Here is a 24,750-nt window from a genome sequence, read left to right as displayed (position 1 = left end):
GGGGATTAGAGGAGGGAGACAAATCAAGAGAGACTATGGACTCCAAGAAACAAACTGAGGATTTGGGGGGGGATGGGTTAGCCCGATGATGGGTATTAAGGAGGGCACGTATTGCATGGAGCAAGGGGTGTTATACACAGCTAATGAATTACTGCATACTACATCAAAAACTAATGATGTACTGTATGGTGGCTAACAGAACATAATAAAAAAAAGGAAAAAATACATCTCTTATTTTCCTTATTGCATCTTTATAAAATTTGGCAATACCTGGGAGGATGTAGGAACACTTAGTCTCTTTAAAAATTCTTAGCTATAATTACTCACCTATTCTTACTGATAGAATCAATGTGTTCATTTATGCAAACTTTAGAATCAATGTACCAGCTTTCTCATAAAACTTATTTGAGATTTGTATTAAGTGTACATTAAACTTATAATTATTGGAAAAGACCTAATATTTTAATATATCAATGCCACTTCAAGGAGAAGGATTAATCTTTATAGTAATTCAATTTTGAAATTGGTATTAGGTAATAAAATACCTCTATTGGTAAAGAATTTTAGTTTAGTTTTGATTTGCCTTTGTTTTTTATATAAGTCTACACCATAGCTTGATAGATATGTTCCTGCACATTGTATCTTTTTATTGATGAGATCATTGTTTAAATTATTTAAAGTGTTGTTGACCTAAAGGAAAGTTTTTTGTTTTAACATTAAAAGCTTTTCCTGATAGTAAGAAATGTGATTATGACACAAAACCAGACATTTAAATGAATTATCTTACTAAGAGACTCACAGGATTATTCCATTGGATTTCCTAAGTCTATAATCACATTGACTATACTCTTACTTTCTAATAGAGTTATTATCATTTCAGGTTCATGACATCTCTTCACTGATATTTTGCTATACGTCTTAGTACATTAACAAGGTCATCCAGAAGAGTATAACACAGTAATGACAATAGCAAAGACCCATTTCTGATCTTAATGGGAATTAAGCTTTGGTTTTCTCATCTGTAAAGTGAGAACATTTATAGTGGCTTGATTATGCTAACTCTGAACATTTGTCTTCCTGAAGACAAAAGATGAAACCAAAATCCTTTCTAGCATTACATTCTATGCTCCTGATATTTCCCTTTCCAAAAGTGGTATGGTGCCCATTCATTTTTGACCTATTTAAATGGTAACACTTTTTTTTTCACCTAAACTAAAAATCACACTATGACTATGTAGAATCCTACAATATAAAAATAAAGTCATATTCTGAATTTGTTTATATATTTTCCTTTTATAGTTTACCCATCTATGCTCCCCTCTTCTCCTCCACACACACATACTTCCTTGTAAATTCCTTGCTAGCTTTTCTGTCTCGGCTGTTTTCCTTATTCCATTCACTTAAAAAAAAAAAAAAAAAATTAGCACTTATAGTGGACCAAGCACAGTGCTTTACCTGTAATAAGCAGTCCATCAGTGCTGAATGGATGAATCCTGGCCTTCTATTCCCTAATTTCACCAGTAAGGACATTAAGTGACTAACCAAAGATCACACAAATCATCAACCACCGAGCTTCAGAATTCAGACATTCGATAAAGCCAATGCCGACCTGACCTTAAGAATGGCATTACGAAGGTAACTGTACAAACAATATGAAGCTTTCATCTTTCAGAAGTAAGAGAGCTCCCTGAAAACTCAAAGCAAAATGAATACAATACCATCTGATCCTTCTGTACCACACTTCAAACCAATGGAAGTCCTGCAAATTAATTTGGACTCTTAGATCTTAAAATAGTGTGTGGAGAGGAAGGGTATCCTTTTTATTTGGGAAAGAGGATTTGGGAGAGTCACAGTGGAACATTCAGCTCTTTGTCTTGTCATGGCAGAAAAAAGGAGACAAACGTTCTGAGTTAGCATAAATATCAAGTGCTAGTGTTTTCTGCCTGAAAGCTCAAAGAGCAAGGCTTATGATTCCACCCATTCTGTGGCTAAATAAGCAAAGTCGAAATGAATTCCTATTGCTTTGGGGGGAAAAAAAAAATCTAATTCCTTGGGAGTACATGGCTGCATTTCTTACCATGATGTATTAAAAAAACTGTAGCTGGGTATGCTTTAATACTACAGATAAACAAACGGACAGCACCGAAATATTTTAACAACATCAACACCCTCTGTTCATGTGGAATTGTTAACCATTCAAAGTAAATTCAACACTTTTACCCTCGAGTGACATTCAGTCCTAATTTATTCTTTGTACCTAGTTGAAAGCCTAGAGGAAGATTTTATAGAAGGCCTCCCTTCCAAAGAGAAAAACGTGAGGGTTCTCTTCTTGTAGGTCTCAGTCTTTAGGACTGAGCAACCTGAAATTCCTTGGAATGCTCCTCCCGTCATGTTCAGATCAGAATCACTGCTCTTGTTTGTTGAGAGGAAAGTTCCCATTTACCCTCATCATTACTATGCCTTACAACAAGTACAGAGCTCTAGACTCTTTTCCTTCTCTTGATATCTTCTTTTTTTTTTTTTTAAAGATTTTATTTATTTATTTGACAGAGAGAAATTACAAGTAAGCAGAGAGGCAGGCAGAGAGAGGAGGAAGCAGGCTCCCTGCTGAGCAGAGAGCCTGATGCAAGACTCGATCCCAGGACCCTGAGATCGTGACCTGAGCCGAAGGCAGCGGCTTAACCCACTGAGCCACCCAGGCGCCCAAAGAGGTTTTTGTTTTGTTTTTTTTTTAAGATTTTATTTATTTACTTGACAGAGAGAGATCACAAGTAGGCAGAGAGAGAGGAGGAGGAGGAAGCAGGCTCCCTGCTGAGCAGAGAACCCGATGCGGGACTCGATCCCAGGACCCTGAGATCATGACCTGAGCTGAAGGCAGTGGCTTAACCCACTGAGCCACCCAAGCGTCCCCCTTCTCTTGATATCTTCACTGAGTAATAAACCAGACACCATTTAGGGAGAGAAGAAAAACACAGTACCAAGTGTCAGATGTTGTGCTTTGGATCTTGGTTCTATCCCTAATCAGCCCCATGAGCCTGTACAAATAATCTCATTTCTGAAAGAAGTTGAGCAGTAACTACTTTAGAAGGTTGTTGGGAGGCATAAGTAAGATAAAGTATATGGAAGCACTTTATATAAAATATTAAATGTTATCTGGGGTAAGGTGGTATTATTTGGAGCAGACAGGAACTCAGATCAATTACTTTAATCCTGCCATTTCACTGAGCAACACATAGTTCATAAACAAACTAAGGCACAGAAAAGCCAAGTGCTTTCTTCAAGGTCACACAGCTATTTGTGGTCATGCCAAAACCAGAACCTGGGTTTGAACTATTCCACTTGGGTTTTCTTTTCATTACTGCAAGAGACACATTAGAAGGAAAAGGAAAGCTAACCTGGGAATCTAGCCTTGACCTCTACAACACCAATCTTTCAAATCATTAAGTGAAAAATGCCAACGCACTTCAAAGAAAGAACATGCAGAGAATATACTTCCTTTGTGAGGACATATGAAACTGCACATGTACAGATGGTAAGCCACCATGAGCATTTATGGTCCGTTTAGGACATAAAAGGAAAGCTATAAAAGCTGACCGTAGCTCTTCTGGCAAAGAGCAGGATTTACTACAGACTTTATAATTGGATACAATCATGAGAGGTCCTCGGAATCAAAGATGAGCCAGTAGGATACAGCTTAAATAGAGCCTGCTCTGACCACAGCTCCAGAAGGCCCAGAGCAATTTGCGGTGTTGTGGCCACATGCCACTACTTCAAGTAAATTTCCCACAAGTTGACATTTCAGTTTCCTGACTGCTATCCAAAACAAGGGTGGATTTTGTGCATTGAACTTCCCTTGCTTCATCATAGCCAGGATTTTGGAAAGAGAGAAAAAGAAGCTTGTAAAAATTAGTGGGGATTTAGAGCCGGTAATTTTTTTGTATTGTTAAAGTACTGGTGATGAGGGATGTCAAACAACCATGTCTCACCCTGGCTCCAGTGCCTTTGAGATAGTCTGGCGCAATCTTGGTAGGATTAGGATCAAAAGTACCCCAGCTACACACTCTTGAGCCACCTTCTAAGCCTTATCAAATACACACACACAAATACACATATATATGTGCCTATACAGTATTACGTGTGTGTGTGTGTGTGTGTGTGTGTGTATGGAGAGACAGAGAGAGAAAAGAGAGAAAAAGAGAGGTCATTTTAGCTCTTTTTTGTGAGACCAAATCTAGAAATGACAGATGGTGTTGTGGTGGGAGTTATGACTCATACTTATTTAACAATGGACAAGTGCTACCAACTGTATTTCAACTTCTTTATGTTATAGTTACAATAATAGGAAAAATTAACATTTCTCAAGCTCTTACGATGTGTCATTCTTTTAAGAGCTTTACAGTTTGTTTACTCTTTACTATTCAGTAAAATGCTATTTTCTTTTCTTTTAAAATCAGGAAACTGAAGACTAGAAGGTGAAATAACTTGCCCAATAACATGGAGTTACTAAGTGGTGGAACAGAATCCAAATCTGAGTGAGTATCGGGAGCCAGACTAGTGGCAGGGAGTCACCATCAGAATAGATGTCCCCAAGTATTCTTCCATTTCTTACCCTATATCAACCCATTTCTAACTGATCAGGTTGCATGAGACACTGCAGTCCATCTTTCCAAAGAATAAGACCCCTAAGAAACCAGATCAAATCAAGGATAAAACAAAATGCATTTACTATAATTTGAAAATGTAAAAATTAAGCAGATTAAGCAGCTTAGTTGCCTGATTTGTAACAGATGTAGCAGATCATAAGCAGTTAAAGCAAGACATCCACCACACTGTCATCATTTTAAAACAAAAATGATTACAGAGCATGATTATGCACAATGGTCTTTTGACAAAGTGGCTTACCTATAGTATAAATTCTCATCTTACCTCACATATAATGAAATGGGTACAACTGTATTGAGGATTATAATATATGACCAGAATGTTAAGAATCCTGAGAAGACAGAGTTCTTCTCTCTTTCATTCCAAAAGAGGAAAGTTCTGAATTGGTCTCCAACTTGATTCTCCCAGATTGAATTTCCTATTGCAAGAATAATTCCCAGGCATACCAGAAACCCAAAAATCTGAAATGAGAATAGAAGTCTGGCTAAGGTTAACTTGAACCCAAAACTCATCATCCCAACACAATACCGTCATACTCCTAATTCCAAGAAAAGGTCATTTGAAAAGACAGGCAAAGCTCTTCTTACTTATCATTAATCATACAAGTAAAATTCAATATTTTTATGTTGGAACTTGGTTAAATATGTTACATGCATTTTCTCACTTAATTCTCCCACTGATTGTCTGAGATAAGGACAATCATTATTCACAGGTTAAGAATCAAAAACAGAACAAAATAAAACAGAAGCACAGAAATATTATAACTCATCCATGGTCACAAAGCCAATAAATTCACACCCTTGATTTATGATGAGTGCATATACTTAAGTGGCTTAAGTAAAGAAGGTCATATGTCCTGATTTGCCCTGGTGTGCACCAGTTTGTATCTGTTGTCCAGATGTCATACTAATTGTGCTTTCTCCTTTCCCCTTCAAAAGTGTCCCTGTTTGAATTATAAATAATATGGTCACCCAAAAGGAAGAAAATATCAGGGATAAAGAATAATCTGAGACTAGTCAAGACTCTTGGCCACAGATCTAGCTACACAATCCTTATTTACAGTCCACAAGAAAAAGAAGGATTAATTAAAATACAGCATGGCATGTATATTTTTTCTTTTGAGATTTAAAAATAGTGGGAAGCAATCTGAAAACTGTTAGCCAACTCTTAAATTGGGATTAGTATCAGGATTAGCAAAGCAAACATTTTGGAGGCGTCTAGAAAGAGAGCAAGGTTCGCTCAAATGCCAGCGTTGGAAAGGAAAGACACAAAGTCAGTGAACAGGTAAGACCTGAGCCGAACAAGGGATTCAGGGGACTTTGTTTTGCCAAGTGTCATACTGTGTTAAGAGACAAGACCAACCTCTGTTGAGGGAGGAGTGGCGCTAGGGAATAGAAATGTATTGAACTTATTTCCTTTTTTCTCCAAGAAGGAATATTCTGGCATTCTAGGACTACTTTCCTCTTTATTCATTCATGAACAAAATATACATGTAGAAGACATTTATGTAGAAAAAAAAAATATGGAAAAACCTGACTTACAAGTACCTTAGAAAACCATGTGTTAGAGAAAAGTAGAATTGTAAATTCCTGAAATCCTACCAATTTGATACCTGTATCATGGTATCCTCTTTTATTTCAATGATTAATACTACAAATTATTTGAAGTGAATTACTTTAAGAGCATTAAAACCAGTGGTACTTGGCATTAAATGCCCTAAGTAGGATGGACTCAGTTTCTAATTCTCCAGTGGATTATTTGATTTTCTAGTATGAAAGCTGGGATAGTCTCTCCTTCACAATCAGGCTATAGGCTTACCTATAGTATAAATTCTCATTTATACTTACTGTGTGGTGGATATACATACAATTTCCATGCAAGCCCAGAAGTGGGATTAGGGCCATTTAAATAGGGAATTCTAGGAAGGGACACAAGCTAAGCACGTCCCCTAGGCCCTGGAGTCTCTGCCCCAAGGGGATGGGTATAGTGGGAGGAAAGCCCAGTTCTGAGGACACCAAATGTAAAACACAGAGCCTGCCCAGTATTTTGTGCCCAGTAAGAGTTCATGTCCTTCTTTCTTTATTCAGAGTCCCACTATCTTATATCAGTTAGGCAAATAAATATATAGTGAACTCAGACTCTTTATAATTGATTGTGAGTCTGTGATTGGGGTGGCGGGAGGGGCTTGGTTCAAAGTCACTGTCCTCATATTTAAAGTCAATGTCTTCCAACTTAATTCCAATATAAGGAGGCAAAGCAGTATTACACAAAATGTCAGATAACAATCAGATGCACAGCGTGAGGAAGCACAAGATTAACTGACAAAAGTGTAGCATGCAAGGAATAGTCAACTGTCTGATAAATGGATGGTAGGAAAAAAATTTCAAAAAATGCAGAAAAGAACAAAAATTCAGAGGAAAGAAATAATCCCATGTTAAGGAGGTTCAGAAGTTTTGCAAAGGAGGAAAACTGTGACCTGGGCCTTAGAAGATTCATAAGCAGAACCAGCTACACAATTTGTGGATCCCAGTGCAAAATGAAAATACGGGACCCCTTGTTCAAAAATTACTGATAATTTCTACATGGCAACAGGCGAATAAACCAAGTATGAGGCCCATTTGAGTGGGGAACCTGTGTAAGTACACAGGTCACATACCCATGAAGCCAGCTCCATCCACAAGCTATGTTGAGAGGACATGAGCAAAAGTAAGACAACAAAAGGACCTAACTATCTCAAAAATAATGTTTTCTTTTTTAAAAACAAATACTTGAAACATGGAGAACTTGCAAGATCATGACAGCCTCCATAAACACTATCTTCCCTCTCATGAAAAATTCCACCCATGGTTGTGAAATTATAATCTAGAAAGTAGAGGGCAACATAACTAGGCCCCAGAAGCAAAATAACCAAAAACAAATTACACAAAAAGAATGAAGATTCTGAAAGAATTCCCAGCCATATGTAAGAAATATATTAAAATAAAAATGACAAGTGTTTTCCCCTAATTTTGTTATAGTATCTTACCCATAGTACTAGAGTATTCAACAGTTTATCAATGCTTGTCCTCTTAAACTTTGTCTTACCGCTGTTCTGCATTAATTTTGTGTCAGGACCTGCCAAAAAAAATTAAATAGCAACTTTAAAACGATTTAATGATGTATTACTACCATTAGTATTTCTTATCATGTCAAATGTTTCTGAAAGGAGAATAACATGTTTTTCAAAATAATGTAACTTTTATTAAGAACATGGGCCATTTTTAAGTTATATAAGATTCTCAACTGGTAGCTTAGTAACAACCCTGGAGACTGCAAGAGAATGGGTCTCCTTGGAATAGGACAAATCCAGATAGAACCTGCAGCTGAAACGTTTGAGAAATGCTATTTTTTCAAAAAGCTGTGTATGGTTGTGGTTTTAGTTGAAGAAATGAAAGGTAACAGGCCAATCCAAGTGAGGAATAATTTGACATGTTAAAAATAATGCAGTAATAAACATAACTCGAAACAATGAGATCAAAAATAGAAAGTTAAAATCAGCAATCAAATTCTGGATCTGTTTCTCAAAAAGATCTGGGGTGCCTTTATGGAGAAACTAGAATAAATGCAAACAATAAATACATCAGCAAATAAGTTAAACCTTTATTGTATATTGCACAGTGTGCAGATAATATACATTTTTTGTAAGGACAGGAATTGAATCTTATGTTAGCTTTATTTCAGATAAATGCATTTTCTCATTTTCATTAAGTCCCTTGCTCAAGTAATTCTTCTTTAATTTTTTAATTTTTATTAACATATAATGTATTATTAGTCCCAGAGGTATAGGTCTGTGAATTGTCAGGTTTATACTCACAGCACTCACCATAGCACATACCCTCCCCAATGTCCATAACCCAACCACCCTCTCCTTACCCCCACCCCCTGGCAACCCTCAGTTTGTTTTGTGAGATTAAGAGTCTTATGGTTTGTCTCCCTCCCGATCCCATCTTGTTTCATTTATTTCTTTCCTACCCCCTCAAATCCCCCACATTGCTTCTAAACTTCCTCATATCAGGGAGATCATATGATAATTGTCTTTCTCTGACCGACTTATTTCCCTAAGCATGATACCCTCTAGTTCCATCCACGTCGTCGTAAATGGCAAGATTTCATTTCTTTTGATGGCTGCATTGTATTCCACTGTCAGGTAATTCTAAGAATTATTATTATCTGCCTTTGAGTTAGATAACTAGATGATTAACAAAAGAGAGTATTAGAATATATTGCTAAGGAAATTCCACTAAATGGAAGCAATTAAGCTTTAATTATATCTGATTCCTCTCTTGTTCCTCTCCACATCATCTTCTCCTTATTGTCATCAATCCATGTAGCCATTTAATATAGGGGAGAGGAAAACTGAAAGAATTAAAGGAGAGAGGCACATGTAAAATTTTATCCCATCCTAAAAGTCAGGGAAGAATGAGCACATCCTTAGAAGACTTTCATTTACTTAAAATACAAATGGAAGCAAGGACTGGGGTCTCATAAAATTCAGTCTGAAGATGGAATTATACCCCACTGTCCTATTCCCAACTACTGCTGTGTAAAGGAGACCACCCACATTTTCTCAGAATTGTTTATTAAAATCATATGGACACTGAGGGTGGGAAGCATTTCTTGTATAGTAAAGATCATAAAGGGAAAATGAAGTTTGTGATTGGTAAAAGCTGAAATACTCAAAGACCCCAGTTTTGTACTAAAATTTTATATTTCTTAGGCATACCTATACACACAGAGCAGCAGAGAACACACCTAGGGGTTTTTAATCATTTGTCTAAATATATCTACAGATGCTAATTCACACATCTCTTCTTCCACTCATAGCCACAGATCTTGAAAGAATTTCTGTACTCAGCAGCCTCTGTTTTCTCAGCTCCTACTTATTACTCAGCCTAGTTTCAGATCTAGTGTTCTTATCAAAACTCTCCATACCCCACCCAACCCCCAGTGACCTACTCATTCAAGGACCTGCTATTTACCAACCTTACAAATACCATGGGCAATACTGAACTTTTCAAACTACACACACACACACACACACACACACACACACACATCTGTTTGAAAAACCTAACAATTTCTTCCCAGTGCTCTTAGGATAAAGATCAAAGTTCTGGATACAGACCACAAGGCTCTTTATGGTCCAGATCCTATCCACATCTCTCATCACATGTCTATCTATATTGTCCATGTTCTCTATACTCCACACTGGCCTTAAGTTGTGTTTTTGTTTTTGTTTTTGTAACCTCAACATTTTCAGTCCTGATACAGGGACATGGTCCACGATGTGACTTTTAATTAGCTTGCTCTTTCTCTTTATATTCCTCTATGACAAACTCGTTTGAGTACATGTTCTTTTCTTTTTTTTTTTTTTTCAGAGCACTTATCTCAGTTTGAGGTTATATATTCATTACAACAAATATCTGAGATTAAGGTCTCTTACTTCTTCTGGAGTCAAAACCGCAAGAGTGAATGGACTTCATTTGTCTTTGCTCACATTCTTAATCAGAAACTAATAAGAAGTATATTGCCTGCCACATAGTACGCACTCAATAAAATCCAATTAATTAGGTATTATTACCCTTAATTCACTAATAATGACACAAAATTAAAGTATTTAAGTAACTTGCCTAAGATTTCTTGTCTAGTAAGTATCAGAACCAGAATTCAAACCCAGATATAGCTACATCGGAAGTTCTTTGCTCTTTGTCACTATTTTAAAAACTATATGAAATGCTCCATTAATTCATTAATTCATGGACTCATTCAATCAATGTGTATTTAAGACTAAGACTCATTCAGATTCCAAACAGGATATAGATGACACACTGGAAAAGGATAACTGGAGAAAAAAAAAAAATTTCAAAAGGGACTCTACAAAACTGTGGGTGGGGTTGCAAGGGAAGAAAATGTTCATGCAGTAACCAAAGACTTAGAAGCAATCACGATGTTTCTCTATCTAAGCTAGAAGGGAGTGGTTACTGGACCCTAAGGGACAGTATAGAGTTTGCAGCCTTTAAGAAAGAGTGACTTTAACAATGATATGATCTCTTGGATAAGAGGAATTTGAGAGGCAGGATGGGGGCTTGTGGGAGATAGGGAAGGAAAAAATGAAACAAGATGGGATCAGGAGGGAGACAAACATAAGAGGCTCTTAATCTCAGAAAACAAACTGAGGGTTGCTAGAGCGAAGGGCAGTGGGAGGGATGGAGAGTCTGGGTGATGGACATTGGGGAGGGTATGGGCTATGGTGAGTTCTGTGAAATGTAGAAGACTGATGATTCACAGACCTGTGCCCCTGGGGCAAATAATACAATATATGTTAATAAATAATAAAATAAAACTCACATTTTCAAACTCAAAAGAGAAAGAAAGAAAGAAAGAAAGGAAGTGAGTGACTTTAGATTGAAGTACCCAGTCAGCCTGAAGTGACTACTTCCGGAGGAAGTCTGGGGGAATAAATACCAGGATCTCAGTCTGCTTTCTACCTTTGACCTCTTTCCATGAGAATAGAAAGCCTAACTACAATGACAGAGCCTAACTACAAGTCAAAATTCAAGGAAACCTCTTAGTGTAAACCATACAAATCAGCTTCCCAAGGCAGAAAGAAGAGTGAAAAAATGGGACAGTAGACCTGGAGGGGCAAATGAAAAACATCCAACAAAAAAATCTACTGTACTGGTGCTGACTCCTATGAATTTCTTAAATAAAGACATCTCCTCCACTCAGAAACAAGACTTCCTCCTCTCTTGAGCGAAAGAAAAGCTATTACTAGGGAGGCATGGCCTGGCTGTTAATGCATATTGGACCCTTGCAAATTATAGATTTGTAGAGTAAACCATGTCTATGTCAACTATATTCCTTACACAATCCTTAGTGATAGTTATAATAAGAGTAATAGAGAAAGAATAGTTAATAAGTCATTTAGGATAACTTTCATAAGATCTAAGTGTTCACCTGGAACTAGTTCTCCAAATTAGATGTCCTAAGATTTGGAGGTTCTGAGACACTCATCTGTTCAAATCTGACATTGACCAAACCAACCATTCCTCTACCTGTCACTGTTCTAGCTAAGCTTTCTGTTAACATTCATGCCCAGACTAAAGTCAATGCAGGCATTCTCTGCTTTAAAAATATCTGCCTCATGAAGAACATCTAACCATAACACAAAAAGCAGAGGATATTCCCCCACCTCTGCATGCCAAGAATCAAAGAGCAGTACATCAGACCATTCCTCAGTCTTTGAAGCAGGCAGTGCACCCAGAATTGATGCTGGATGGAAGAAGAAGGAAAGGAAAGAAAGTAGTATTTGTCAAGCATCCTCTGCCATATGAATGTTCTTCCTGAGTCTTCACAGTGACTCTCTAATGCACTCATTATCCCCATGTTATAGCAGAAGAAACTAAAGCTTGGGAAGTTTAAGTAACTAAAGCTTAACATCCTACAGCTGGTAAACAAATCTGAACCCAGCTCTGTCCAATCCTAATTCTGGGAGCTTTCTGATACACTTCTTGAGGAGGGGAGGGGGACCTGTTCAGTTTACCATCCCACTTCCTTCTATGTAGGCGCATTCTCCCAGAACAAAACTTATGCAGAAATACATGGCCCCTGAGTGGCTCACACAGCTGTCCTAATGTTACATGCTGTAATTGAGCCATAGTCCTGAATTAGTCATTCTAAGCAAGTTCACAAAAATGTAAACACAACGTTGAGCTATAACCCATTCCTGGGATGAAGCCCTCTCACCAGCCAACTTCTGTGATGACAGGAACCAAACCAGGAGAACCTTTCCCACTAAAGGAGTTTCAAAAATTCTCCCCCTTCTTACGTGGGAAGATAAGTGGAGGCTAATATCTAAGCCTAGCTCTTTTTCTTAATGCAAGAAAGATGCAAATAAGAAAATATGTGACCATAGGTTTACTTCCCTAATGAGTAAAAACATCTGATAAGCAAATCATGAAAGCAGATGCATCCCCAGATAAAAGCCCATATACTGCCATCCTTCTAGGGATTTCTCAAGACCTTACAATGGCAATACCCCAAGCAGGGAGAGCCTTGCTGAAACCCACAGCTGAGAGTATTTAGGAGAAATTGAGAGGACTTTTCTAGGTTTGGAACACTTTTGAGTCTTTAATAAACATTTGTTGTTGTTGAGGAAAGTCAGTTAGGAAAAACATTCCAATTCTGATTGCACATATAGTCAATGGACCCAAAACACATCTTAATTTGATGTCATAATAAACAGAATTTTTAAAAATCAAGGGCTGGCAATGGAAGCCATGAGTACAATCTGAGTGGCTTTATGTAATGAAGCTACTGTAAGCTTCCTTCGCAGAAGAATGCCACCTTGGCCTGTAGAGATAAAGTCAAGACAGGAAAATTGGCCAGCAGGAAGAGTAAAAGGCACTTTCGCTCCCTCCCAGCCTCCGACCCCCTCCCTTCTGTCCTGCACAGTCTTTCCAGGCCCCACTGTGCTGCTGACAAATAGTAGAAGAAGCTACAGAGTATAAACAGAAATGATTGCAGGATCTCCAAGAAATCTCTTCCAAAATGGTCGCTTGACCTCTGCAAACTACAAAATTAACAGCAGAGCAATGTGGGGCGGGGGGGCTTCTTTCACACACTTCCCCCACTTTAAAGGCAGATAGATTCATATATACATGATGGGAGTGATAGAGATGCAGTTGAAGAAAGAGAAATTAAACAGTATCTAGCAACTACCAAGCAACTAAAGCCCAAGCACCCCTTAAGAATGGGTTCCTGGGGGCACCTGGGTGGCTCAGTGGGTTAAAGCCTCTGCCTTCAGCTCGGGTCATGAACTCAGGGTCCTGGGATCAAGCCCCCCATTGTGCTCTCTGCTCAGGGGGAGCCTGCTTCTCTTCCTCTCTCTCAGTCTGCCTCTCTGCCTACTTGTGATCTCTCTCTGTCAAAAAAAATAAATAAAATCTTAAAAAAAAAAAAAATGGGTTCCTAATGCCAGTGGTTCCTCACACAGCAGCCCCCACCCAGTCCAGACTATTCCCAGGGCAGTGGTGCTACCCTCTGCTATCAGCCCAGAGCAGCACCTTGAGTGGAACAAAAGCACCTTCCTCATCCAACCTGGAGAGGTGAAGACAGCCCAGGCACACCTCAGGACAGGCTCCCCCATAACCAACCCAGGGCAGTCAGCGGTACCTGCAAAAATAACCATTCCAAAACACCAGCTGGTATTCCTCAGGATGCAGCCCCTCAGGATTACATTCTCATTGTTGAGTGTGTGCTTGCTGTCCTTCCAGGAGAGAACTCCCACGAATTTATCTAATTTGTTGTTGGGCGCCTCACAGACAACAATCCCTGTAAAATAAAAAACAAAAACGAAACCCTGTTTATGACTGACCTCAAACTCTCTTTAGCAGTCCACCATACTGTGTTACCACCCTCCTTCTAATACACAGCATATTTTTACTTTCCTTCTCTTTTTGACAGGGCAATGCTATGTATACAAGACTGTGCTAGAAAAAATAAGCTTGGTGGCGACGGGGGTGGCAAGCGGGGGCAGTCTTCTGGAGGGCAGGGGTACAAAGATGGAAATCTATCAAGAGTTTTAACACAGCTTTCTGCACTTTCAAGTAAGAATGAAAAACTTGAGAGCCATGGATTTTTTTTCCTTAAATAAAAATCACTCCCTCTACGTCTAGTTTGCAGCAATGATTTCTGAAAACATAAAGCAGGGATTATCTTAAAAGTTTTTCTTCCTCTCTTTTTACTTAATGTGAATTTTCAAATAGGTTAAGATGGCACACTTCCAGCTTCACAACCAAAGTTAATTAGGTCTTTCTAGGCTCATCATCAATAATTCGGGGGTGGGGGAGGGGGTCCTATGATGTTCCTCCCCCTGGAAACCTGGGCCTTGTATGCCACATGTGTCTGAGAATGCATGTGATTCCTTTCAGCTGTTGTATGCTTCTTATCTTGATTAGATGCAGAGTTCTGGGGACCCTCAAAGCTACCATATAACTTGTCCCAACCTGGCCAGAAGACATTTCTAGTTTTTTTTAATTCCAGGCCCATTCCAAACCAAGGGTATGCCCATTCCAAATCAATAAATCAATTCGTTCCATTATTACAACAAGAAAATACACTTTCAGAGTAGGAGTTCTTTTGACAGAGAGCGAAACCAGAAATAATGTTGCAGGGACCCTGTCACAACCTAAAACTATTAGATTAAATACGTATGCATTACAAATGGCTGGGGTTAAACTTTCATAAGAAATGAGCACTAAGACTTGAAAGACAGAGGGAGAGATGAAGGAAAAGAGGAAGGAATAAAAAAAGAAGGCAGTGGATAGATCCAGATGGGCTCAAACACAACTCAGGGGTGAGATTAGCACCTCTCAAGAACAATAAAAATACATGGATTTAATCAAACCCAAAAGTATAAGTTGGAACCTGAAGAATGACATTTGAAACTTAAGAAAGAAGTCTTCAGCACTGACTGAAGAGAAAGGAGACCAGCCCACCCTAGAGACCCTCTGTAGTACTCACACCACTGACTGAGCACCTGAACTTAGGGGCTTCCATGGACACCCTTCCTTCCTGCAATGGTATTTGTTCCTTTTAAAGCTCTTAGAGATGACAGCAGCCAGTTTTCACATGGCCTGATCACTCCTGACCAACCAGATCACTAACATTGGATCTTGCATGAAAAATATAAAAACAAACAAGAAACAAAAAGGAGTGAAGGACTCCAGCCCTTAGGACTACTTTTTCCAAACTCCATTTTCCCCTCCCCAGTTGTAACAAAATTGCTGCCTAAACAGCCCCAACTCAACAACATTCTCTGGCAACTTCCCAGACATCTACCAGTACATCAGAGTGCTGGCAAGAGGATGTGGGCAAGGCTAGACAACCTGTACAAAGTCATTCTTCATACAAAGGGATGTAGTTAAATTCTGGTTGCTCCCATTATAGCCTATCACTCATATTAAAAAGTAAATTGAGATTGACTTCAGCTGGCCCAACTTGTTTGGACAATTAGGTTGTGGAAGAGGGGATTTTTCTTCTAAATTCTAAGAATTCGTTACCTTTTTCTTCTTGACCAATAATTTTAATTCTTAAAAATTACAGAAGCTTGGGCGCCTGGGTGGCTCAGTGGGTTAAAGCCTCTGCCTTCAGCTCGGGTCATGATCCCAGGGTCCTGGGATCGAGCCCCGCATTGGGCTCTCTGCTCAGCAGGGAGCCTACTTCCCCCTCTCTCTTTGCTTGCCTCTCTGCCTATTGGTGATTTCTGTCTGTCAAATAAATAAATAAAATCTAAAAAAAAAAAAAAATTGCAGAAGCTTAAATTTAATATCACCAGCAAAACCTACAAAAATATTGGGTGAGAGCAACCCTTAGAACTTATTCTAGTTTCTGACCAAAGACTCAATTTCTCAAGTCTTCAAAGTTGGTCACCAATAAATAAATAAATAAATAAAAATGTGTTTTCTGCAAAAACAACATGATACCCAGGCCCTGCCAAAAGGAATATAAGAAACAGGCTCATTTGGTCATTTTTATTGTCGCAAGCAGTGACTGACATGGAGACAAATACAGCCTTGAACATGTTGGCTCACTCCTCCCTAGCCTCAAGGCTCATCCACTTCTGGCCTGACACCAAGGGTGTGGTTCTAGACAGGAACAGGCAGTAAGGCCAAAGTGTTCTGCCTAAGCTCTTGAAGGCCAAGCCCCAATTCAGGCTTTCTCAGAGTGTAGTCCCACTGATTTAAGTACTAAATACAGACCCTGGTCAAAACAAAATGGGTTGGGGGGGACAAAGCCAAACTACATATTTTGTCTTCAGAAGTGCTCAGCCTCCCCTTTCTTGGGCTTGTTAGCGTCAAACACTTCCAAACTTCTATTCTTCCCTTTTCTAAGAAAGAGTGACTCGTTTCCTCTGACGGGAGCACTGTATTAAGTTCTCTATTCCATAACTTACCATAATGACTACACAATAAATATTTGTTGGAGAGACGGCAAAAAAAATTCATATGGCTTTACGAGAAGTACAGAAATGAGAGGGGAGCTAAAGTAGATCTAAGATAAATGAAAGAAGTGGGTATATTTCCATGGTAATAATGACAAAGAGGACTGGAAGGCCTAACAGCCTCGCCATCTTGGGAGGCTTAGGTTGATCTAACTCTAAAAAGATACAAATAGATCTGGAGACAAAAGTGAGAACCTTTAAAGTGCATTAGAAGCAATCAAATACATACTCTAACCATAAAGCACAATAAGGAGTAGGGGAAAATGTAAGACCCTTCTACCTTTTCCTAATAGTATCCTAGAAGAATTAGAGGCAGTAAACAGTTTGACAATGGATGAGAAGACAGTTTAGGAAAAACGGCATTTTCTCTCAGACAGTTGTTCACTGAAAACATGACTTTGTGCTCTAAACATCTTAAATGGGAGATAAAGCAAATGGGAAAAAATCATGTCAATAATGAAAAAGAAATATCATCAAACTACCTTGTTTACTTGTTTGCCCCCTGAAGAGAACAGACAAGAAAGCAGAGATCAAGTCACTCAGTTCACAATCACACCGAAATGTTCTAGGTCCATCCTAAACAAAATTCACAAGATATCATTCTCAACCTCCCTCAGCACTCTAAACTGAGTCCTCTGGGTTGGGGGTTGATTATCAACCTATCAACCTTCTTCAGCTAGAGCATTATCTCAAAGTGGAAATCTATAGTTTATCATGAAAATGGAACTCAGTACCCAATACTCCATCATTTTCCAGAGAAGCTGGCTTTATTTCTTTCTATGTATTATTATTAACAATATTTCTTGATTATCTGCATGGCAACTCTTTAATAAGGCAAATTATCTATTGAACAAGACATCATCATCATTGCCACAAGAGTTTCTCCAGTCAAGAGTTTCTCAGAGTTTAAAAGAATGCCCATTATTGGGGCGCCTGGGTGGCTCAGTGGGTTAAAGCCTCTGCCTTCGGCTCGGGTCATGATCCCAGGGTCCTGGGATCGAGCCCCACATCGGGCTCTCTGCTCTGCGGGGAGCCTGCTTCCTCCTCTATCTCTGCCTGCCTCTCTGCCTACTTGTGATCTCGGTCTGTCAAGTAAATAAATAAAAATCTTTAAAAAAAAAAAAAGAATGCCCATTATTGTTGCTCTAATGATGTGATAAATATATATATATTTTTCTTACAAAGAAGAGTATCACCTTTCTATTCTCTAAAGCCTCTTCATTCTTCAAACTTCAAGCTTCAGCCACCCATCATTGCTACCATAATTGCCATATAAATGCTAGCAGTAAAGAGAGAAATTATTAGTTGGGTTGTGCTTCTGTCCAGGTGAATGGGAAAGTATCTAGTAAGTAAAAAGTCTTAAGATGTTAATCAAGCTTTTTTTTTTTTTTTAACCAAAAAGACATGCTTGTGTTTGTGTATTTGAATTACACACATGCTATTCTTTAGAAAGGACCACAAAATACACAAAGATTCCTGAAATAAAGAGTCAACCTTTCCCTGATTCAGAACTCAGTATTAAGAGTCATACAAAATATGTAAACTTGTCATAAGCTGCAAAAAAACAGATCCTAGTCCAGTCAGTAAGAATATGCAACAGATTCTTAAACACATTTGGATAATTTACATCTAGGGCTTTCCCCAAGGCATAAAAATGTCCAGTTTATAAATGCATAATTGACAACTATCTCCAGTTACTTATTTATAAAAACCTTTTCTATCTGCGTAAGACTTTAACATGAAAAATTGAGGCTCACTCTATTTTTATACTTGTTCTAATATCAGATCAAGTTTTTTTCTTACAAAATTTAACAATGTATCAGTTATTTCCTGATGTTTTCAATAAATGAAAATATTTATGTGATAATTTTTTAAATAAAAAGGTTTACCTACCAAAACTCAAAACTCTCTTGTATGTACTTTCCTTTATTTGGCCAACTCTTCTATACTATCTTGTCAGGAATCCTGACATTCAAGATCACTGAGAACATTGCTGCTCTTTAAAAATATGATGCCATCTGAGTCCTAGATGGACTGGATCTCTGGTAATTAATTTTGTATCTTTAGATTCAGAGTATTCTTAAAATTTATTTCTTATCCTGATCCTGGCTAAGTTGTCATGCTAATCCCCTCCCTCTCCAATGCTGCCTTTTTTTTTTTTTTAAGATTTTATTTATTTATTTGACAGACAGAGATCACAAGTAGGCAGAGAGGCAGGCAGAGAGAGGGAGAGGAGAGCAGAGATGCGGGACTTGATCCCAGAACCCTAGGATCATGACCTGAGCCAAAGGCAGAGGCTTTAACACACTGAGCCACCCAGGTGCCCCCCAATGCTGCCTTTCTTGTAGTTTACAGCCTCTTATGGCCTTCCATAGTATAGGCTTTGCCAGCAATCTTCAGTTCATGTTCTGGCTCCTTCACTTAGTCACCATGTGGCATTGGAAAAAGCATTCAATGTATCTGAGTCTCGGATTCCTCGCCCATAACCTGGAGGTAATAATAATCTCTTCATCTCAGAGTTATAAGGATTTCATAAGATAATGTGTGCAGTTACTTAGCACAGTGCCTCGTGTCAATCTCATGCTGAAGGCCTGAGAACTTTAGGACCTTTACCTAATTAAAGGCTTCTTTGGGAACGAGGATTTATTCAAGTCTGTCTTCTCTGCTGGGCTTGGGCTCTATGAATGCAAGGCCTGAGTCTGTCTTATCAACCACTGTATCTGCAGGCTTAGCTAATACCTTGTCATCATGTTAAAGATACATTTACTAAGTAAATGAACAGGTAGGTGACTGAGAGAATGAATGAAAGAAAAGAATGAATGAAAGCCCTAAGGAAGCCACCAGCAAGACGCTATCCTTGGGTTTGGGTGCAAAGATGGGAAGCGAGGGAGACTCACAAGGGATATCCTAAGGCCCTCCCCCTCTCAGTTTTGAGCCTTAGGGTCCACAGTGGGGACTTCTCTAGGAATAGCATTGGGAAACTGAGGTCTTCAAATACGTAGAAGATGTGCACTTATGCTTCAAGAACAAAAAGCTGTAGTTTGGTCCTAGAGAAAGTATTCTGGCCAAGCCTCAGAAGAAAAACCACATGGTAACTAGAAGCAAAAATAATACCATACCCAGATTTGCCCAGAAGTCACAAGCTAAAAGATATACTTAGCCCAGACAGAGCATGGGAAAGGGTGTGCCTCACATCTCTGTCTCATCTATTAGACCATGCCACAGCTAGTCAGGGCATTTCCAAATGTACACAATGTTGATATCATGCTTTTAGTTTAAACTAAAGGATGCAGTATGTGGTTTTAATTCCCATGACTCAAGGAAGTTTTTTCTAGTCCCCAGAGGAAAACCTAAAATCTACCGATACCCATTACAACAAAGGTAGACAGAGAAGACAAAAAAAAAGAGGGAGTAGGAAAAGAACATAGTAAAAGGTCAAAAGAAACCAGATAATACATATGGAGATATTTTATAATCCTACACAGTTTGTATGGCATCTTGTCCCTAGGGGATGCTTAATAAATAAACTTCATAAGCTAATTAATATGGACAGAGGGATGGAAAGAGAAAAGATGAAGAATTACAGAAAACTAGATAATGCATGTACAGAGCTAACATAAGTAAGAGGAAAATGAAAACAGTAAGAAAGAATGCCAAACGAGAGGAAAGGAAGAAAGGAAGGAAACAGTGGCCTGGGTAAAGAAATGTGTGTATACAGTGTATAATATGTGACTGCATGTGTCCGAGATTCAGGGAGATGCTGAAAAGAACATGCCTAAACTAGGGCTTAAAAGCAAGAGCATTCATGGGAAGAATTTAGTGTTTACTAAGTGTCCCATCTCTTTTAAGACTTTCCATACCACATCTTACATCAGCCTCTTGGGCTTTAAATTTGGCTGCTAATAGGGGAAATCTAATTTGTATATTGTATCTAATTCATTTCCCCTTAATCCCTCTATCCATTTCAAGATGCTTTCTTGGAAACGGGAAATTATATTTTAACAAAATTAAACCTATAAAATACCATATTGCCTTAAACTTTAAGGTAGATTGAAATTCAACCCAAAATTTAAGAATGGAAGAGCAAATTCAGCAAAAATCTGGTTCTTAGCCCAGAAGTATACCAGCCTTATGAATTTGGGATTATGTGTTTTCTGAGAAGTGACCACAGTTTAAGTATAAATGACTAGAAGAAAAAAGAGAAGTCTGTGTTGTCTTTGAGAAAACAATTATATGATATATTTGTTGAGTTACCTATGCTCTCTGAAGCAAATTCAAGCCACATCTAGTAATAACTGTTAACACACTTTAAAAATAAATTGTATGACATATTTAAAAAGACTAGTTTATATATAAGCAAGTTTCTTAATCTTTCAGGATACCCCATCTGTGAGAAAGAAACTGTTTTAGGTGAGGAAATGTTTTCTTGCCTCAGTCTGAGCAGCACCACTTGTATGGGCTTACATTTTGGGCTTCTGTGTTAAATTTTGTTTAAAAGAGATTCTGAAGAAAAGACATTATAAAACCACCATATCAGATGATCCCTCTCTCAGCCGCCTATCTTCCAAGAGGAGGGGACCCAGCACTCTTGCTTTATCCTGCAAGTTCCCATCAGGAAGCTTCTGTCTCACTCCATCTTTCCACCCACCATTCCCAATCCCTTTACCTTGGGCCCCTCTTCCCCGGCTTTCTGGGGCCTGATGTTGATCCTGCCCTCTAATTTCTGGTATTTGCAACCATTTATTCATGCACTGAACAAGTATTTCTTGAGCACTTACTATACACTAGGCATTGTTCTAGGAATGGGTTATCTATCAGTGAGCAAAACAAAGATCTATCAGCGAGCAAAACAAAGTAGAGATGGACAATAGAAACTTGCTTAGAAAATAAGCAAGTTATGGAGTATGTCAGGTAGTGATATCTGCTATGAGAAAAAGAAAAAGCTGAACGGGGTAGAGGGGATTGAGAATATGAGGAGTCATATTCTGACTAAGAAGGATTCGTGGCTCCATTCCCGCAGTTGCATGTAAGAAATCAACCTTCTGCCATCCTGGCCCTTGATACCCTATCTTGGCAGTGACCTATGATCAGAGTTCATGGAGAGTACAGTAAAGACATTGCTCAACAAATACACCTCCTTCTTATTTCCCAGCCTCCCTTGCAGTTAGGCCAGGCCCATGTGGCTCATGCTGGCTAGTGAAACGTGAGAGGAAGAAGCAGATAAAAGTCAGCATGTCCCCTCATCTAGTCATTGCTTTAATGTGGTAACCTTAGAGGCCATTAGTCTAGGCACCATGGGTCTAAGATGGAGAAGGCTGCCTGACCTAATCTCAGAATGTGACATGAGCAAGAAATAACCTTCTACTGTTTACACAACTATTTCAGGGTTGGCTGAACTGAACCACAGTAGAGGCTGTCTGTGCCACTATCAGAGAAAGTAAACTAGGTAATTTTAACAAGCATTTTCTGCCTTTTTATGTTAAAGAAAACCAAAAAGCATAAATTTTTACTCCTTCATAGGTTGATAGAGGAAAAAATGTACAGTTCTGCCAAGAAAGAAATTATTAATGGGAAATTATATTTAGATTGCCCTTTTAGGACTTCGTAAACATTCCATGAAATATTTTAAGCTAGTATTTTGATTCATGAACACAACTTACTTTTGTTGGATTCTTAGAACAGTAAAATCTCATTGAAAAAATTACTTAGTAGAAAATATTGTAATTTGTATTACTCTAATCAAAATATTTCTTGGGCAATTCAAAGTTTCCTGGCTATTCCCCTGACTTAAATTCCAAACTAGAGGAGTATTTTTTTCTATAAACCTGTATTATAACAGCACTCATTTAAGAGATCAAAATATTAACAGAATCCAGGCAGAATTTATAGGTGAATGCAAAGTACAGGCAATATAAACTCTAAGCTATAATAAAAATTTGCCTGCACTTTAACTCATTGGATCATGCTAAGACCCTTGACCACATTTTTCTTTGGTGGATTCAAAAGAAAACATTTGGATGATAGTCTCGAACTCAAAGATTCATTAATAAATAAAGAGAAGGACCACCTGTACCCCAATGTTCATAGCAGCAATGGTCACAGTCACCAAACTGTGGAAAGAAGCAAGATGCCTTTCAACAGTTGAATGGATAAAGAAGATATGGTCCCATATACAACGGAGTATTATGCCTCCATCAGAAAGGTGAATACCCAACTTCTGTATCAACACGGATGGGACTACAAGAGAGTATGCTGAGTGAAATAAGTCAAGCAGAGAGAGTCAATTATCACATGGTTCATTGGGAGATGGAGCAGAGAAGTGAGTTGGGGGAAACTGGAGGGGGAGACAAACCATGAGAGACTGTGGACTCTGAGAAACAAACTGAGGGTTTGGGGGCAGTGGGGGGCGGTGAGCCTGGTGGTGGGTATTAAGGACAGCACATATTGCATGGAGCACTGGGTGTGGTGCATAAATAATGAAATGTGGAGCACTGAAAAAAAATAAAACAAAATTTAAAAAAAAAACAATCTATATGGAAATATTGATATTCAAGGCCAGACATACAAGTGTGTAAAACTTGAGCAATGGGAGGAAGACCCCAGAGATTCTCCCAAAGCTTGTCACGGTGCCTACAGTCCTGTCACTAGTGGTTCTTCCCTTTGACTTCTGAAGGATTTTGTTTCTCTGTGAGAGCTTTAACAGAAAAGAAAAAGACCAAGCTGGAATAGAACAGGCAGAAATGTTTCCCCATGCTGAGAAGAAGGGACTGGGTTGAGTGGTGCGAAGAAGGTGATGAGGAAACCATGGTCTAAAATAAAAAGTGACTGATTAATAAACCAGAATGTTCTTCCTGAATACTTTCTACATTTAAGACATTATGCTGAGCATTTTGCACGATACAGAAATACATGAGGCTGGATTATCATCTTGGTGATATCTGTAGTCTAGTATTTGGTCTTCGAAGATTTTGTTTATTTATTTGACAGAGATCACAAGTAGGCAGAGAGGCAGACAGATAGAAGGAAGCAGGGTCCCTGTTGAACAGAGAGCCCGATGCAGGTCTCGATCCCAGGACCCTGAGATCATAACCTGAGCCAAAGGCAGAGGCTTAACCCACTGAGTCATCCAGGTGTCCCAGGATTTGGTCTTTGTTAAGGAGCCAGAGAAGGGATGAATGGCTACACCTAGTGTTAGAAATATAAGTGTGGACTGTGTTCATGCTCAGCAAATCTGCACAGGGCCCCAGAGAGGCCAAGGTCAGGCAAGGAAAGGGTACTGTGGGACTAGAGGAAATGAGATCTACCAAAGAGGGAACAAGGATGAAATGAACAATGAATTTATAAAGCCACTATCCCCTTGGTAAACATTTTTACTCTTTAGCGTGAGAAGAGATTATAGGCTTTGATGCCTGCAGAATTTTATGTCCTTCCACCAAATAAAAAGGAACATGAATTGGATTTCGAATAATTAGTTCTATGACTTTTGGGTTTTGAGGTTTTTGTTTTTCAGTTTTAAACACTTACCATCAAATTTTGCAAGTCTGCTAAAGTCTGCTCCAAGCTCTGAGGTAACTGATAGTGCGTGGCGGACTTTAAGGTTTGTTTCCCTGTGAAATTAATTGACAGGACATGAATTTTTATATGGAACAGCCCAAAAGCATCTTACATAAAGTAATCAGGCGGGAGCAGCACATGCAAAATCCAACACAAGAGATTCAAGAAACGCCCTTCAAATGTCATTCACACCTCTCAGTCAAGTGGACTCGGTAAAGTGGACAGGGCTTTGCATGCTCCTAAGAGTTGGCATTCCACACATGGCACATCTCTATAACAACAAACAGTAATCTGTTTTGTTATTTGAAAGAACAGAGGATATAATAAATATGGTTTCATTCAAATCCACTCAGACATCATGCATGAGTTACAAAACATATTAGGAATGGGAACACAGTTGCCAGATAAAGGAGGCCAGTATCACTCTGGAGTCTACTATCTACATAGGAATTTTAGTTGTAAAAGATGGTCATGGCTAATTTCACAGTAGC

The 24,750-nt window shown here is 38.7% G+C and overlaps 2 protein-coding genes across 17 annotated transcripts in view; both read right to left on the bottom strand.

Moving 5' to 3' along the window:
* Positions 1 to 24,750, bottom strand: part of GABPB1 (GA binding protein transcription factor subunit beta 1) — a 975,210-nt gene that overhangs the window by 613,146 nt on the left and 337,314 nt on the right. The window lies entirely within an intron of this gene.
* Positions 1 to 24,750, bottom strand: part of ATP8B4 (ATPase phospholipid transporting 8B4 (putative)) — a 256,040-nt gene that overhangs the window by 93,725 nt on the left and 137,565 nt on the right. For 8 of the 14 annotated variants that reach the window (XM_082734772.1, XM_082734770.1, XM_082734766.1 and 5 more), the window contains 4 exons: positions 24,230 to 24,312; positions 13,876 to 14,034; positions 7,688 to 7,776; positions 4,927 to 5,123 (listed from right to left, as the gene is read on the bottom strand). In XM_082734772.1, the coding sequence (XP_082590898.1) occupies positions 4,927 to 5,123; positions 7,688 to 7,776; positions 13,876 to 14,034; positions 24,230 to 24,312 (528 nt within the window). The remainder of the gene's footprint in view (positions 1 to 4,926; positions 5,124 to 7,687; positions 7,777 to 13,875; positions 14,035 to 24,229; positions 24,313 to 24,750) is intronic. The other 6 variants (XM_082734778.1, XM_082734777.1, XM_082734779.1 and 3 more) reach the window with 1 other exon arrangement.

The sequence above is a fragment of the Mustela nivalis genome (genome assembly GCF_964662115.1).
Source record: "Mustela nivalis genome assembly, chromosome: 6".
NCBI classification, from domain to species: Eukaryota; Metazoa; Chordata; class Mammalia; order Carnivora; family Mustelidae; genus Mustela; species Mustela nivalis.
Note: the sequence above shows the minus strand (reverse complement) of the source record. Positions and strands in the feature narration are given on the sequence as shown.